This window comes from Electrona antarctica (genome assembly GCF_951216825.1).
Source record: "Electrona antarctica genome assembly, chromosome: 24".
NCBI lineage: Eukaryota > Metazoa > Chordata > Actinopteri > Myctophiformes > Myctophidae > Electrona > Electrona antarctica.
Window position 1 is genome coordinate 8,723,719 of NC_136803.1, and position 17,618 is coordinate 8,741,336.

Genomic DNA, 17,618 nt, shown 5'->3' on the forward strand with positions numbered 1-17,618 from the left:
TATTTAAAAGTGTCCATGATGTCATGGACACTGGGCTCACTTCCTTCCTGGACTATAATTCCCATAATGCTTTGGTGCACTGCTCCTCCTTCTGGATAGGGGAGGGCTGTCTTACTGAGACAACATATAGTCCAGGAAGTAAGTGAGCCCAGTGTCCATGACATCATGGACACACGGAAATACTAAAATATCTAAAAACACAATGGAAGAGTAGGGAGATCACCCCCAACCAATGCAGATAGTAGTGATAGTAGTCATATCAACATACTCTACCATACAGATCGGTTCAAAGTAACATTTCATATTATTCGTCATTCAATGGGTCCCAGATTTTAGCTTTACCGTTGTTACCTCTTCCTTCTCTAAAAACTAAAAACAAAAAATAATAATAACCCAAGTAAAATGTCAGAATTGTCACAAGATGTTTACAATAAAGGCATACAATTCCCAAAAACATAATCTTAAAAAAGGATGTTTAGATACTGCTGCAAGGCACATGAAAGCAAGGTCATTTTGTAGACATTTTGTCAAATCAGTTTCATGATTAGTTGAGGAGGAAATGAAAATGGATAGCCATCATTGATGACCATGAGATAAGCATGTCCAGTCCAGGGCAGCTGCATTCTGTTTGGCTCTTAAAATGGGCCCCCCCCAAAAACGAAAGTTCACAATTCTAGGGCACTGAGGTGCACCCCCTACTGGATGGTCATTGTATAGCACCATATGAGTGGATTTTAAACAAACTAATAACTATTTATAAAAAGGGCTTATTTACAAACCGCACCACATATTGTGCATACGTTTCTGTGTACGTGTGTGTGTGTGTGTGTGTGTGTGTGTGTGTAGGTGTGTGTGCGTGTGCGTGCGTATATGTGTGTGTGTGTGTGTGTGTGTGTGTGTGTGTGTGTGTGTGTGTGTGTGTGTGTGTGTGTGTGTGTGTGTGTGTATATGCGTGTGCGTGTGTGTGTGTGTGTGTGTGTGTGTGTGTGTGTGTGTGTGTGTGAACACACAGTGTGAGGATTTCAGTGTTTGACTGCTTTAGTAAATATCTAGTTGTAGTGGATGTGGCCGTGTAGTCTATATGTACAATATATGCGTGTGTGTGTGTGTGTGTGTGTGTGTGTGTGTGTTGTGTGTGTGTGTGTGTGTGTGTAAATGTATGAAAGTGTGTGCATAAGTTAATGTGCCGGCATGTACTCTCATGGGAAGGCCTCTAGCTCCCTCAGACCGGCTGGCGTAACTGGTGTGTTTACGTGAATTCAATAACGTTATCAGCTATACCTCATGTCTGATGTTGTGGTGTGGTGTGTGTGTGTGTCTATGTGTGTGCGTGCGTGTGTGTGTGTGTGTATATGTGCGTGCGTGCGTGTGTACGCGGGAGGCCTATCTCTTGGACGGGCCAACGTAGCTGTTCTCGACACACAGCACCACGAAGGAACTGGAGCAGCTGCTGGAGCTCTGCTGCAGGATGCTGCCGCCGCCCTGCAGGGGCGAGGCCACGCCCGACAGCGCCGCTTCGCCCACGCGCCACGTCTCGCAGTACGTTTCCACCTGCCGGTGGCCTGCCGCCGTGGAGCCGTGCCACAGCATCTTCTCTGGCCTGGGAGGAGAGGGAGGGAGAGACAAAGGTTCCAGGTAGGGGTGCATGACTATGACATTATGACCGATATCCGATCTCCGATTATTTGGCAGGGTCATATCGGCCGATACCGATTCTGACCGATTCCGATAGTATACAGAGGACCACAATGGAAACAAGCCTAGGCCCTATAGGGGCTTGGCCCAAAGCCTGTTAATAAAGTAGTCAATCAATCAATAAAATAGCCTATACTCTTTTCCTCTCTGTTTTCACAACTGAATGACTACTGAATGAGATGAGTAGAGTACACAAATTAAATGTAGAAAATGTTATAGTTGTATGTTGTATGTATGATTTGACCTTTGTTCTAGACTAGAGATACTAGACACTTTTGATTGTTATTGAACCCTTTGATGATTCTTTACATTTTTCATGAATTACTTTGCTGGTGAAAACCTAATTTGATAATCTGGATTATTTTGAGACAGATCCGATACCGATACGCTCTTGAGAGAGTTAAAGATATATAACGGTCCATTTGGTTACCAACTCTCTCCACTCCCTACTTGATCATAACTACAGCGTCACACCAAAGCAGTGGTATATCCACAAGCTCCAAAACGCAAGTTAACAGTTCAGAGCAGGGGTTCTCAACGTTTTTGGCCGGGGACCCCCGGAAATGCTTTGGCAATGTCTCGGGACCCCCGCCCCGCCCCCTCCCGACCCCCAATATAAATTGACTGCTACAATAACCTTAAACCATTTTGGGCGGGAACCCCTTTTGGTGTTTTAAGCATTGTTATAATTTAGCTATTGAAAAATAGCAGATCTACAAGCTCATAGCGCGCCACCGAGTGGCGCGCTATGAGCTTGTAGGTCTGCTATTTTTGAAAAATCGTGAAAATAAAAAATAAAAATTTAAATAATTTGGGGACCCCCTAAAATAATTTGGCGACACCCCGAGGGGTCGCGACCCACGGGTTGAGAACCCCTGGTTCAGAGGACACAGTCGGGTGGCTCACCATGCACCGTCAGTGAGGACGTCCTTGCCGTCGAAGGAGTATATTGGCACGTGGTCTTTCATTGTGCCGCCATTGAAGATGGCGTCCCAGCTGTCAAACAGAATCTCATCCTGGCCAAGAAGAGAGGTCAGTTGAACAGAGACAAGACAACACATTTTACCATGTATTCGGTATCCATGTTTGTATTGACATACTGTACCATACAGATTGGTTATTAATTCTGTTATAATTTTAACGTTAGTTTTTAACTCAAAGATTTGAGTTAAAAACGTTCACTGGGAAAGAATATATATTCAAAGATTTGCACATGTTTTCACGATCTACAAGCTCGTAGATCTGCTATTTTTTCAACAGCTACTGGAAAGTGTAAAATAATGGTTAAAGTAGTTAAAACACTATAAGGTGCCACAGATGCGTCCTCATAGTCTAAATGGGGTTAACGTTAACCAGAGTGAAATGTTGCTAAACATGGAAGAGTCTCTACCTTCAGGTTGACGATGGGCAAACCGCCGCGGTCGGTCTTGCGGACGATGCTCTGCAGGTCCTGGAGCTTGGAGGAGAGGAAGGCCCGGAACGTCCCCATCAGCCCGATGGCTCGGGCCTGCGTGAAGCACATGTAGTCTGCCCCGCGGATACCCCGCATGGACCCCGTCTGGGCACTGTTGAGCGCCATCATGTGGAGCTGGAGGGGGACAACAATCCATCCATAGAGCAGTGGTGAGCAGTGGTTTCAACCAAGGGGCCAGTGAGGCGCTCCAACGTTGAAGCTCTGGGCCCTAGTGGTAAGAGGAAGGACTGCAGGTGGACCCGTGCACGGACACGTAGGACCATCACTCCCTACGTCACCCATACGTCACCCCGGACCTCAAATTTGAGGTCCGGAGGAGGTACTTCCGGCAGTCTTCCGGGTGCTTCAAAACGCCACTGAGCAACTTCATCGAAATGAATAGCTTGGGGGCGGGGCTAGTGCTCCAGTTCGGTCTCTATCCTTTATATACTCTATGGTTTCAACCCTTTTCATATCACGGCCCATTATTTATTCTGCATTTGAGCCACGACGGACCACCATTTGATGAGATTTAGCCTCTCAGACCCAAAACTAAAGAATATTTTGTTATTGCATAAGTTGCACAATTCCATACTGAATTGATGTTGGTACCATAGGAGAAATAACAGGCAAATGTTTGATAAAAAATAAAAATAGATCTATATTCTCTAATTGTGTAGACTAAATTAAGTAATACAGATGTTTAAAGGAGAATTCCATGCTAGAAGGCTTTCTTACCTTTCTTTGTAGTTGTTACGTCTCCACCAAAGAGGTCCAGGTGTTTTTTTGAGCGATGGAAATAAGCGAATTAGCACAACACCCCATAGCCCCATTCAATTCCCATTCAATTCAATGCAATTCATTGAGGGCTTATGGTAGGGGAAATAGCCAATAAGGAGCTTTTGCACAAAATAACACCTGGACCTCTTTGGTGGGGACGTAACGACTACAAAGAAAGGTAAGAAAGCCTTTTAGAATTCTCCTTTAACAACAATGTAACTCTTGAGTGTAAACCAAATTCCATTTGGTTTCATGTTACAATCTCAAGAGTTAAAGTTCTATAAGGCTCCATTTGGTTACCAACTCTCCATCATTTATCTGGGGACCACCTATAACCTCCTCAAGGACCACTGTCACTGGTGGTCCCCGGACCACCGTTTCATTGACTGAGTATGTCTGTATACAAAATAAAGACTCGGTTGGTTGCTCTCTCTCTCATTCCACACAAATAGAAAAGGCAAAGTAAGAAATAATCAAATGTAGAAATCCAAAAGTACAACATCATGACCGTTTCACACGGAGTCCCTCCATGCATGAGTCCCTCCACTTACCGAAGGCCCCGAGGTGTGATCATGGACTGGACGTTGAGGCTCTGGGGGCCTGGGTCGTCGCTGAGGAGTGACCGGGTAGCGGCCGTCCGGATAGACCGGGCGCTCCGGGTGATGCCGACTGTCCGGGTTGTTCAGTCGCTCGGTGAAGCTCGGGTACCGCGGATCTGTCGGCGCCGGGTACTGCGGGTCTGGCAGCGTGGGGTACTGCGGGGGTTGGGGCTGCGGCTGCGGCTGAGGTGGATATCTGTCATCTGGCTGCGATGGGTATCTGTGGTCTGGTTGGGCTGGGTATCTATGGTCTGGTTGTTGGGGTGTGTATCGGTGATCTGGTTGGGGTTGGTATCTGTGATCCGGTTCTGAAGGGTATCTGTGATCTGGCTGTGCCGGGTCAGGCTGTGGGGGGTATCTTTGATCTGGCTGTGCCGGGTCAGGCTGTGGGGGGTATCGGGGCTCCACCGGGCTCTGACCCTCGTCCCGTCTCCGAGGCTCCTCTGTGGGGTGTGCTGCGTTGGGGTGGTGTTGTGGGTTGTAGGGAACCACCGGCGGGGGCTCCACAGCAGCCACCTCGTTACCCTTCGAAAGATCACACGGCGGTGAGCATGATGTGAATGTAATGCACACATCGTCGCTCCATAGACCTAGACATCCTGAGCAAGGTGTATATTATTATTATTATAGAAACTCACCTGATCGTTGGGCAAGGCAATGTAGGGCCCGAGCTGAGAAAAGTACAAAAGAAGAATGAAATGAGTATACTGAATTCTCAAGGTTGTCATATTCATTCCAACAAAGAAAATAAATTATGTTATGTCCCAAAAATATATTTTAGAAGATTTTGAATGGCCAACATAAAATAACAAAAAAATAAGTATGACACGCGTATCATTAACTGCCAAGTGAAACAAATACTCATCTGTCCCCCTCTTTATTTTTATTATTTTTTTAACGTGTACGTTCTTATGTTGGTTCAATCACTGTGTATTGTTGTGTAGCTCCAGTTAGCATAACATTAGCGCTGCGGCCATAGAGTTATACTGCGGCGTTGCAGAGTCTGGGTTAACACTTCCGTGTTACGGCCTTTCAGGGCTTAGGGGCGACTCACACCTTTAAAACATTGATGCATGCTTGTTGTATGAATGTTGTAAGTGTCATGGCCGCCCCAATGCATTTCCAATGGAAGTCACATGGTTTGATACAACATTTTGGACTACAAGCTGTTGTATGGCTTTCGGCTGCGTTTTCTAAAACGTTTACAAACATATAGCAATATTAACCTAATAAAACTATTAAATTCACAAAAGTAGCTACGCTTTGCGCCACCAGAGCGAGCCACATCACTTCCTTGTTTTGCTCGGCAAGTAGACTATGTGACGGGAGAATAGCGCTTGATGTCTTTACGGGGCTGCCTGGAGCCGCACATTCACATATGATGTCATATGAGCCGGGCGGTGCTTAGACGCCCGCACGGCATGGGTTCGTAAGGCAATCAAGTGCTCCCCTTCCCCAGTACAGCTACAGAGATGCGGAATCAGCTGATATAAAGTGATTGAAGGTGTGGGTTATCGGTGAAATTTACAACGGTCACGTGACGGTAACCACCACAATCAGAATAAAGTATTGGGACTAACCGTTTTAGAATGATACTTTTACCACTGGTTTTAGCGTTGGGTAATGTATGTTTACAGCAGTACTGTTGTACCTGCACTTGGCGGACTCCATCTCGTACTCGCAGGTAGAGGTCTGTTTGTTCCTGAACGTACACCAGCGTTCCTTCTGCTTGACTTCTAGCGGTGGCTGCCATGGTGTGGTAGGACCTCAGCACCATCACCTTGTCAACAATTTAGGCATTTAGCAGACGCTCTTAATCCAGAGTGATTTACAGTAAGCAAGAACAAAAAACATGGTAATACATCAAATATCAATAGTCATCATGAATCATACGTAAGATCAGAACAGTGGAATATCTACAGTATATAATTAAACTATGCGTATACACTATAGAGTGCTATATCTATGAAATGCTATCTAAGTTACATAAGTTGAGCCTTTGCATATGCCTGTAAGGCCGCTGAGGCTAGGGCAAGTGCTACGGGCTAAAATGGAATCTGAAGAGGTGGGTTTACAGACTACGGCAGAAGATTGGGAGTGAGTCTGCAGTTCTAATTGCAAGTTCATTCCATAGTTTTGGGACATGTGGACCGTTGACCCAGCGTTTGTAGTGAAGGTACTGTACTTCCAGCTTCACTGCGTTGGCTGATCTGAGCGCACGGCTAATCAACACATTAGAAAGTCAATGCGCGACAACACAAATGAAAGCACAGTGGCTTCTGAATAAAACAAACTAATAATAATAATAATTAGAACACGTTCCAACTCACTCCTCCTGATGATGATCCTGGGTGTCCAGGCGCTCCGGGGGGGCCTGGGGGGCCTGGGATAGTGATGGCTAGCATACAAAAGTTACATGATTGTCAACAGAGGTCATATCAAAGTGGATAATAACAATAATTTAGAGAAAGTCTACCTCTTTTGTGTGACATGAAACTATAGTGGACTACACATGCACAGAAACATAACATGTGTACAACATATACATGTGTGTGTGTGTGTGTGTGTGTGTGTGTGTGTGTGTGTGTGTGTGTGTGTGTGTGTGTGTGTGTGTGTGTGTGTGTGTGTGTGTGTGTGTGTGTGTGTGTGTGTGTGTTTAAATAAGGCTCACTCTGAGTGCCCCTGTAAGGTCCTGGGAGTGACCCTCCTGGAGGTCCGGGGGGCCCAGGTGGGCCAGGATACCCCGTTTGTCCGGGATGCCCAGGGTGCCCTGCTCCTGAAGGACCAGGTGGGCCCTGGGGCCCCGGGGGGCCCTCAGTGGACTCACCTGGGGGTCCCTGATGGGACAAAAGAACCGATTTCCACAGGAATCAATCAAGTGGAATGGAAATGACATTTTCATTGGTAAATTATCCAAATAACATACTGTACCACAGATACAGTATTATTGTACGAATCCTTCGTATGGAAATGAGCTCATTTACTTTTATGAGGTTGATCAGAACCTAGATTAACAATGTCTATATCTTTACTTTACAGAGAATACCGGTAGGCTATATGTCTTGTTTACGGGACATGCAATATGGTCGCATGTTAATGGTGATTGACTTCATAGTTTTTAGTTGATTAATCACCATTTAACATGAATACAATGGAGCAAACGGTGCTCCAAAGTATATTTATGAACAGTGTAGTTTAAAGGAAAACTCCAAAGTTTGTCGATACATGACCAATACTGCCATCGCTCTCTTCAGGAGGCAGTGTTATGCAAAACCTGACAGACTGTCCATACGCTCAACTCAAAAACTATGGGCACAAAGGCATCGAGAACTGATGGAGGTACCAAGCTTTTGCAATGAATTCTGGGTATTGTAGGATCAGAAAACTACGGGACTGGGGAAGAAAACGGGTTTTAGTTGGACAGACAAATCATATTGCATAATAAAATCCTTGGTTGATAGTTAATGTCCCACAATGACTAAACAGCCACACATTTTTTTAATGTATCAATAGCAAAAAACATGTTTTGGAAAAAGCGATCTTACCGGAGGCCCAGGGGCAGCACTTCCGCCTCCATATCGGGGGTCATAATACCCTCCTCCTGACTCGCCTTTGTCCCCTTTAAAACCTGCGTCACCACGTTCCCCTTTCATCTCATTCTGGTGGACAACCAGACAACAAACTCATTCAAATGTGCACCAAGTTCAAATGAGTTACAATGTCAAGCCAAATAGCAGACACTCTTATCCAGAGAGAGGTACTTGCAAAGTCATCATAAATGCCATGAAACTTGTTAAACAACACATGTAACAAATAACGGCAATATCAGTCACAGTCTCATGGGAACCATGGAGTTTAATTCCATTGGCCTACACAAGATGTCATCGCTGTAACAAACCCGCCATTTACTCTTCTCATATTCGAGCACTTCTAATTGACATCAATGTTTGGGATAGCAGCGGCACAGACAGGGTAGAACTAGAAGAGTTTGAAGCTTACCTTAAAGGTGTAAATGTCAAAGTTTGTGGTAAGACCTAGAACAGAAAACAAAAATTGTCACATTGAATTTGAACCGTTATAGGCAGGTCAAATCCACATTGAAGTTGGAATTTAAAATGACAATTTAGGCATTTAGCAGATGCTCATACTCATTTGGACAATGTGCAAGGTCAGGGCCATATGAACCTTAGTCATCCAACAATGGCGTAAGTAAGTGGTGAAGGACGTTATAGTAAACAATATTGCGTTGCTTAATATACTTTATCCTGAACCTACCCGGTATTCCAGGTATGCCCGGTGTTCCCCGGTCACCTTTGTCTCCTTTAGGATCTGAAACAGATGCAACGGAACACAATCTGAACTGGAATTCTATTCATGGGTATTACTATACATGGGACAACATAATAGCTCGCATGTATAAGCATAAGTAAACCTTGTCGAGCCATGAGGCCCATAGGGCAGGAGCGCATCTCCTGTTTCTGTAGCCATGAGGCCCATAGGGCAGGAGCGTATCTTCTGTTTCTGTAGCCATGAGGCCCATAGGGCAGGAGCGTATCTTCTGTTTCTGTAGCCATGAGGCCCATAGGGCAGGAGCGTATCTTCTGTTTCTGTAGCCATGAGGCCCATAGGGCAGGAGTCTATCTCCTGTTTCTGTAGCCATGAGGCCCATAGGGCAGGAGCGTATCTTCTGTTTCTGTAGCCATGAGGCCCATAGGGCAGGAGCCTATCTCCTGTTTCTGTAGCCATGAGGCCCATAGGGCAGGAGCCTATCTCCTGTTTCTGTAGCCATGAGGCCCATAGGGCAGGAGCCTATCTCCTGTTTCTGTAGCCATGAGGCCCATAGGGCAGGAGTGTATCTTCTGTTTCTGTAGCCATGAGGCCCATAGGGCAGGAGCCTATCTCCTGTTTCTGTAGCCATGAGGCCCATAAGGCAGGAGCCTATCTCCTGTTTCTGTAGCCATGAGGCCCATAGGGCAGGAGCCTATCTCCTGTTTCATAGGGCAGGAGCGTATCTTCTGTTTCTGTAGCCATGAGGCCCATAGGGCAGGAGCCTATCTCCTGTTTCTGTAGCCATGAGGCCCATAGGGCAGGAGCCTATCTCCTGTTTCTGTAGCCATGAGGCCCATAGGGCAGGAGCCTATCTCCTGTTTCTGTAGCCATGAGGCCCATAGGGCAGGAGCCTATCTCCTGTTTCTGTAGCCATGAGGCCCATATAGTACAGGAAATCTATGGAAAATACAGGATCAACCTCTAACTAATTGCAAAAAAACCGAACTCAGCTGATTTTGCATCTTCAATATATCCTGAATAACAGAAAAAAAGTTGCCTGGAATTGTCTGAGGGGAAAGTGTTGAAAATAGCCTGTACAGTGTGGCCACCATTGACATCCTATTATAAGGTAATATTTTCTAAATGTCCTTATGCTTTAAGTAGCATGTGACATATTAAACTAGGGGGTTTTCATGATGCTGAATCCATTCCAAGCATTAGTTTTGCATAAAAACACTCATTGGGCTAAATTTGGCCATAGCAACTTGCCCAAATGTGCTGACCTCATTACATTTTGGCAAGTTGCTATGGCCAAATTTAGCCCATTGAGTGTTTTTATGCAAAACTAATGCTTGGAATGGCTTCAGCATCATGACAACAACCTAGTTTGATATGTCACATGCTACTTAAAGCATAAGGAAATTTAGAAAATATTGCCTTATAATAGGATGTCAATGGTGGCCATACTGTACAGGCCATTTTCAACACTTTCCCCTCAGACAATTCCAGGCAACTTTCTTTCTGTTATTCAGGATATATTGAAGATGCAAAATCAGTTGAGTTTGGTTATTTTGCAATTAGTTAGAGGTCAAATTACATTATTACTGGACTAATAGGGCAGGAGTGTATCTTCTGTTTCTGTAGCCATGAGGCCCATAGGGCAGGAGCCTATCTTCTGTTTCTGTAGCCATGAGGCCCATAGGGCAGGAGCCTATCTCCTGTTTCTGTAGCCATGAGCCCCATAGGGCAGGAGCGTATCTTCTGTTTCTGTAGCCATGAGGCCCATAGGGCAGGAGCGTATCTTCTGTTTCTGTAGCCATGAGGCCCATAGGGCAGGAGCGTATCTCCTGTTTCTGTAGCCATGAGGCCCATAGGGCAGGAGCGTATCTCCTGTTTCTGTAGAGTGAGGCAGCTTGATGTACAAGTACACCCCCTGGACATGACGCTATAGTATGTCACAGGGACTTACCCACAATCCAACCCTTGATGCTGAGTGTCAAGCAGGGAGGCACTAGGTGCCATTTTTCTTTGGTATGAGCTGGCCGGGGATCGAACCCAGACCTCCCAGTCCCAGGGCGGACACTCAAACCACAAGGCCACAGTCTGAGCTGGTCACATTAGGTCACATTTTGGAACATTAGTCCTCAAAAAAATAAAATAAAATGAGGTTGAAATTGTGACCTTGTCCCTTTAACTTCACCAATCCAGCAGACATACATTTAACATAGGACAGAATATGGAGTTAAAACTTACCAGGATAGTGCCTGGAAATGTCAGTGTGACCCTGAAATCAAACCCAAGAACAACAATAGTGTCAATGCTCAAAATAATTTGTATTACTTGAATAAATGTTTCTTTTAGTATTGGTTTTCTAATGAACATAGATGTGATCGATCCATCAATTCTCCACCAGATATGAAGTTGCAGGTCAACTAATGGTGCATTGTGGGAAGTGTAGTGTGGGAAGTGACAGGCGGCTCTCTACTCACGCCGGTGAACCTGTCAAGAGGAACGGCTGGTCCAGGGGGTCCCGGGGGCCCGGGTGCTCCTGGCTGACCCTGGGAGACAAGAGGACTGATGAAAATATGTGGTGGAAAAAGTACTCCCATTTGTTTTTCTTGTTAGATATTTTTTGGGGCTTTTTGCCTTTATTGATAGATTCACAGTAAGGACCGTTAGGTCGGCCAGGCCAGTACTCGCATTATTTACTTAAGTAAAAGTATCAATACTGCAATATAGAAATTCTCTGTTACAAGTAAAAGTCCGTAATTCAATATCGACTTGAGTAAAAGTACAAAAGTACCAAAAGTAAAAGTACTCAATGTGTCGCATCGCGACACATTGTGATGTAGATGGTCTATTTTCAAATGGTCGAAAATGTATATAGAGCTGAAGTGGTTAAATTAATGTACGTTTTGTAATAATCTACAAAGTAACTAGTAACTAAAGTTGTCAAATAATTGTAGTGGAGTAAAAGTACAATATTTGCCTCTGAAATGTAGTGGAGTAGAAGTAAAAGTACTGAGAATTTGGCATACTCAAGTAAAGTACCTCAAAAATGTATTTAACCCATTTTGGGCGGGAACCCCTTTTGGTGTTAGCATTATGTTATGCTTTAGCTATTGAAAAATAGCAGATCTACAAGCTCGTAGCGCGCCACCGAGCTTGTAGCCTGGAACTCACCTATGCTTTTTATGGCATAGGCAGCTCCCGGCAGGATCCGCCGGCAGAAACTATGCGCAGCTGCGCGACATGAGACGAATTAATTAGAGCGACAGAGAGAGAGGAGTGTGTGTGTGTATATGTGTGCGTGTGTGTGTCAATTTAACAAAGGTGCAGACGATCAGAAATCAGCAGAGAGTGAGTGATGTTTGCGTTACTCTATGCCGTATTGAAGTGGACTCGGTCCCAGACCTTTTTTTTCTCCCTGGAAATAAAAACGTCTGGGTTTCCGAGGCTACCGAGCTTGTAGGTCTGCTATTTTTGAAAAATCGAAGAACGACTGACATAGAAACATAGCTTTTTCAGAAAACTGTCAGGATGTAGAAGACATTTTTAGAATCTGATCTCAGGTCAAAATGGGTACAGCGAATGCACGTAGTTACTTTCCACCACTGGTGGTATAGGTACTATGTCTTGGCTTTGTGTATTCGGGGTAAAGTAAACCAGGGTTAACCCACTAAGGCTGAGCTCACACCTTTAACGCAATTCTCGTGCTCGTTGGATCAATGCTGTGTTGTGTCATGGCCGCCCAATGTATTTCCAATGGAGGTCACAAGGTTTGACACAACATTGTGTTGTGTGAGGGGGAGGGGCGCAGTCGAAACGCCCCTCCCCCTCACACAACACAATGTTGTGTCAAACCATGTGACCTCCATTGGAAATACATTGGGCGGCCATGACACTACACAACACGCATCCAACGAGCACGAGAATTGCATTAAAGGTGTGAGCTCAGCCTAAGACCTGAGGCTGATACTACAAATGCCTTCTAGAGTAAATCAGTACTTCTCACTAGTTCTTACATTGTTGACTTCACAGTTGTGTGGGGACCGCCCCCCAAAACCATGCAGGGAGCCCCTTCCCCTGGGGGTCCCGACCCGGGAGGTTGACAACCACCGTTTTAACTTACTGGATAGCCATGTCCACCGTCTCCAGAAGTCGAATCTCCTTTCTCTCCCCTCGCCCCGTTCAGCCCAGGACGACCCTACAATGAAGCACCACGGTCACAGAATAGTCTTCAGTATGTGTATGAACAAAACAGTGCATGTTTTTACATTTATTCATGGAATTATTTCATTTTATTTATGAAAATGTGTTTTGAATTGATGAAAAGTTGTGTTTTATTTTCTCCTTTTTCTTTTTTTAATCTTTTGAATCTGTTTAAACGTAGGAAACAAAAACAATACACAAAAATTGGTCCGTGAACCAAACATGGGTCCTGAGATTCACCGTTTTAGAAATGTGTTGTATAGTAAAACCTACTCACCGGTCGACCTGGAAATCCAATTTCTCCTTTAGGGCCAAAAGGCCCAGCAGGACCCTACAAGAGGACATAATAGATAAAATCAATAACACAAAGGGAAAAGAAAATAAATGATTAAAAAGGTGTTGAATACAAATATTGTTTCCCCAAAATAAATTATTATGATGGTATGATAATATTTACATAACTAGAACAGTGCCCGTTTGGGGGTGATCAGGTGTGATCAATTGGCTAATGCTCCAAGAGATGGGTGACAAATTTCACTGCATTAACATGTGTGACAAATCGTACAACTTTTTTTTTTAAGGGCGAGGTCGCGCACCATTGTGATGTCAGAACATCATTGTGATGTCAGAACATCATTGTGATGTCAGAACACCATTGTGATGTCAGAACACCATTGTGATGTCAGAACACCATTGTGATGTCAGAACACCATTGTGATGTCAGAACACATTGTGATGTCAGAACATCATTGTGATGTCAGAACACATTGTGATGTCAGAACATCATTGTGATGTCAGAACATCATTGTGATGTCAGAACACATCGTGATGTCAGAACACCATTGTGATGTTGTAACAGCCGTTGGCTGTTTATGATTATGTTTTGATTAGTGGTGATAAATATATATGGTGCTGATGCTATCCTATCTATATATATTTATTAGTAGGCTTGTTTATCAGGTACTAGGTTATAGGAGGAGCGCCTATTATGTTGCCTGGTACTGGCTGTTGCTTCTGTCCCCTGCAGGTGCTGAGCATTGTTGTCCCTAATGTGTTGCCGTCCTGAGGAGGGCCTGGCTTGGAGCCTGATCAGCCCTCTGATTGGTCCTGTGGCAGCTCAGGCCTCGCTACCTGGACTATAAAGCTCACTCTGTGCCTGGACTTCGGGGTGGGAACACTGCTGCGTGTGGTGTGGGAGCACTCCAGCGTGTGGCCTTCCCTCCAGCCGACTGCTTATGTGTTTCATGTCCGGTTTAGTTGTAGTTCCATTTGTCTGTCTGTTAGAGTGTTTGTTGATCCATCCAGTTATGTAAGTCATACTACTCATCTTGTGATGTCAGAACATCATTGTGATGTCAGAACATCATTGTGATGTCAGAACATCATTGTGATGTCAGAACACATTGTGATGTCAGAACATCATTGTGATGTCAGAACATCATTGTGATGTCAGAACACATTGTGATGTCAGAACACCATTGTGATGTCAGAACACCATTGTGATGTCAGAACACGCCAGCTCCATATATGGATATCTAGGGGTGATCAGCGCCCGTTGTGTCAAATTTGGAGCCCATGGGCAGAGGCTTTTGTGCTGGTTCTGGACAACCGGCGATCCGACGGACTTGACACCGGGCACTGCACTCCCTGTGGCGGTGTGGAATTAGTGTGTCAGATCTGAAGTCGGTGGGGCGAACGGCTTTCGAGTTACGTGGATTACAGACATACACACAGAGACGTGGTGCATTTATAGATACCGGTAGATTGTTGTCGGCCCAGCAAAACAGAATTATAGTTTTGTTTTCATCTCTGAAAGGCATGAGCTGATGACTACCATTATCCATGTGTTTTTGTTGGGTGAGGTATTTTTCTCCTGAATATATACAGTATTCTTGCAAGGACGTCATTGCATTACTACAGTATGTTGCATACAGCATGATTACTGCATTACTATTACAGTACATGACAGGGAAATAACAGGCCATACAACAGAGGGCTTGTACTGTATGTACAACATACAACAGAAGTGCTGATGAATGTTGTCTATTGCTGCTCTAATGTTGTACTTAGTGATGCACGATATTATCGGTAGCATATCCATATGAGCCGATATTTCATTAAAAATGCAATATCGGTATTGAACCGATTTTTTTTCACCGATACTGACCGATATGGACCTAATAATAATAATGTGACCGTTAATGGCTTTGAAAATGGAAACGTAAAAAGAAATAAGCTCAATAAGCTCAATATAAATATAATGCCTAATAATGTAATATATCGGACCTGGTATCTGCCAATATGACCCTACATATCAACAGATATCAATATGGGCTAAAATGTCAATATCGTGTATCTCTACCGCACTGATAGCTGTGTATGTGCACACAGCAGTGAGCCTATAACAGCGTTAACGTAATACTGTACTGTTAGCTGTAGCTGCTGAATGTACATGTAGCACTTCCAAAGTACAACGGGGTATATATGCTACTTACATTCGGTCCCAGAGGTCCAGGAGGTCCAGGGTCTCCCTGTAGGCACACACCATTTGTGGTACAACATATGAATGAATCAACCATGCCCAAACGGAGTTATAGGCTACAAATCTAAGTGTAAATGAACCACTTAACTCAGTGAGTGTGCAAATGGAACCATATGGTCCCTTAAAGGTGGTTGCACACCGGCCGCGTTTTTCGGAAAACCGATGGTCCGCTAAAAATCCGAATTCGCATCCGATTCGCCCGGTGTGTGGAGACCTTGAGTCCAAAGCGCACCAATGATTCGCCATGCAACTACTTGCAGCCTATTATCCCCAATGGCAGTTGCAAGGAGTTGCATTGGCGTGGTTGACCTTAAAACGGTTTTGTAGCGAGGACTGAGGAGTTGCGAATAGCTGCAAGGAGTTGCTACTGGTGTGGTTTGGGCTTTGAAGGTCCAATTTGGTTCCATTGGTACACGTTCTGAATCACGGCTCCATTTGGTTCAATTTCTATACTCTCCAAGTTAACTTACCTATGAGTATTCTAATGTGTACAACAGTAGATATAGTACTATGGTTGTTTACCTGGGGTCCTCCCAGCCCACCCAGGTACAGGGGTCTTCCATCAGGTCCCATAATGATACCAGGCTCTCCCTTCTGACCCTGAACAAAAACATATATACAAATAACAGTATTTTAAAAATGACAGAGTTTCCGTTGTCCCGGCTGTTTTAGTGAAGGTTCTGCCAGCCTCCCTGTGTTGGTATGAACCTTTCCCCTGCGCCACCTGAACACCACTGAAGCACACATGTTTTTGACCATCCCACCAAACTATTGTAGCCACGTGTCATGTTGTGTGGACTTCTGGACGCTGGTTACTTTATAGACAGACCGTTGGCTACAATACAATAACGGCCAACATTATGCGCCAAGGAAGCAACTTTCCGACACACAATGGCTTATTTTGTCAATAGAGCTGCTGTTAGGAGAAATAGTGTAATATAATCCAACAATACGATTCTGAATATTTCTTAGAATAAAAGGACCTACCTGTCTAGTTTCACCGGAAGGCCCTAGCTCCCCTCGGTCACCCTTGGGTCCCATGGGCCCCTGTATCAAAACAAACATACCTTTCATTTGACTCCAAACGTTAGCTTTAATGACATTTTGTCCAGTTGAGTTTTCAGTCAAAAAGTCATGAAAGTCATAACATTACATACTGGGAATCCAGCTCTTCCAGGAATACCTGCTGCTCCTGGAACCTTGATTACAAAATAGATCAAAACACACACATGAGGAAACCGAAAAACTCATCTTCACTGATTATACATTTACACAGAAATAGCCCATACTAGAGGGGAAATACACTTTGTATGTTTCAGGAATATACTAACTAATATCTTTGCTGTTGGGCAGAAACCAGCTACAGTATGTCCAAAATATTTACTTTTCAGGAAATGAAAACAACACAATACTCATTAAAGTTGCTATGGTGACTTTATATAATTGTCAGATACTTGAATGTGTCCTTGACTCCTTTTGACCATTAATGCAGAGATAGGTTTTTTCTGTCCGACTTCGTCATTCTAATCCATAATGAATATGTGACCAGATTTGACTGAGAGACTGCCATCGCGCAAATTACAGCTTTTCACCAGAGGAGAAACACTTGTTGTCTGAAATAAGTGTCAGAGCTGAAATCGACATGTAAATATGAAATAAATGCTTAAACATGTAACTAGGTGTAATGTTAGAGACCACAGAAGTGAACCTTTCAAGCCTGTTTTCTCAATTTTCTGTTTTCTGTAAGACATTACTCTATAAGCCATATCTCCAAAACTGGTGGGTCAAACTGAACAATAGTACAGCGGCTTATACCCCAATACAAGAGGTATTGTGCACTTTTTCAAAAAAGCATGAAACTTCTACCATAGTTAGATGATATCATGAGGTGTATTTTCAGATGTGGAGTCAAGTCAGATTTGACCCCTGAGGCCCGGTAGAGCATAATATGTGACCAATACCCATAACATCCTATATAAGGCAAAAAAGTCCAAATTTCATCATTCTTTAAGTAGCATGTGACATATGAAACTAGGGTGTTTGCATGATTCTGAATCCATTCCAAGCA

General features: G+C 44.1%; 1 protein-coding gene across 1 annotated transcript in view; it reads right to left on the minus strand.

Moving 5' to 3' along the window:
- Positions 1-889: 889 nt before the first annotated feature.
- The window catches only part of col18a1b (collagen type XVIII alpha 1 chain b), a 60,690-nt gene continuing 43,961 nt past the window's right edge, over positions 890-17,618 (minus strand). The window contains exons 25-43 of the mRNA XM_079495339.1: positions 16,708-16,749; positions 16,538-16,597; positions 16,073-16,150; positions 15,504-15,539; positions 13,286-13,339; positions 12,929-13,003; positions 11,286-11,354; positions 11,050-11,080; positions 8,803-8,856; positions 8,527-8,561; positions 8,073-8,186; positions 7,199-7,364; positions 6,858-6,925; positions 6,179-6,307; positions 5,166-5,198; positions 4,480-5,052; positions 3,086-3,283; positions 2,602-2,711; positions 890-1,600 (exon numbers count right to left, since the gene is read on the minus strand). Of these exons, the coding sequence (XP_079351465.1) occupies positions 1,384-1,600; positions 2,602-2,711; positions 3,086-3,283; positions 4,480-5,052; positions 5,166-5,198; positions 6,179-6,307; positions 6,858-6,925; positions 7,199-7,364; positions 8,073-8,186; positions 8,527-8,561; positions 8,803-8,856; positions 11,050-11,080; positions 11,286-11,354; positions 12,929-13,003; positions 13,286-13,339; positions 15,504-15,539; positions 16,073-16,150; positions 16,538-16,597; positions 16,708-16,749 (2,142 nt within the window). The 3' untranslated portion in view covers positions 890-1,383. The remainder of the gene's footprint in view (positions 1,601-2,601; positions 2,712-3,085; positions 3,284-4,479; positions 5,053-5,165; positions 5,199-6,178; positions 6,308-6,857; positions 6,926-7,198; positions 7,365-8,072; positions 8,187-8,526; positions 8,562-8,802; positions 8,857-11,049; positions 11,081-11,285; positions 11,355-12,928; positions 13,004-13,285; positions 13,340-15,503; positions 15,540-16,072; positions 16,151-16,537; positions 16,598-16,707; positions 16,750-17,618) is intronic.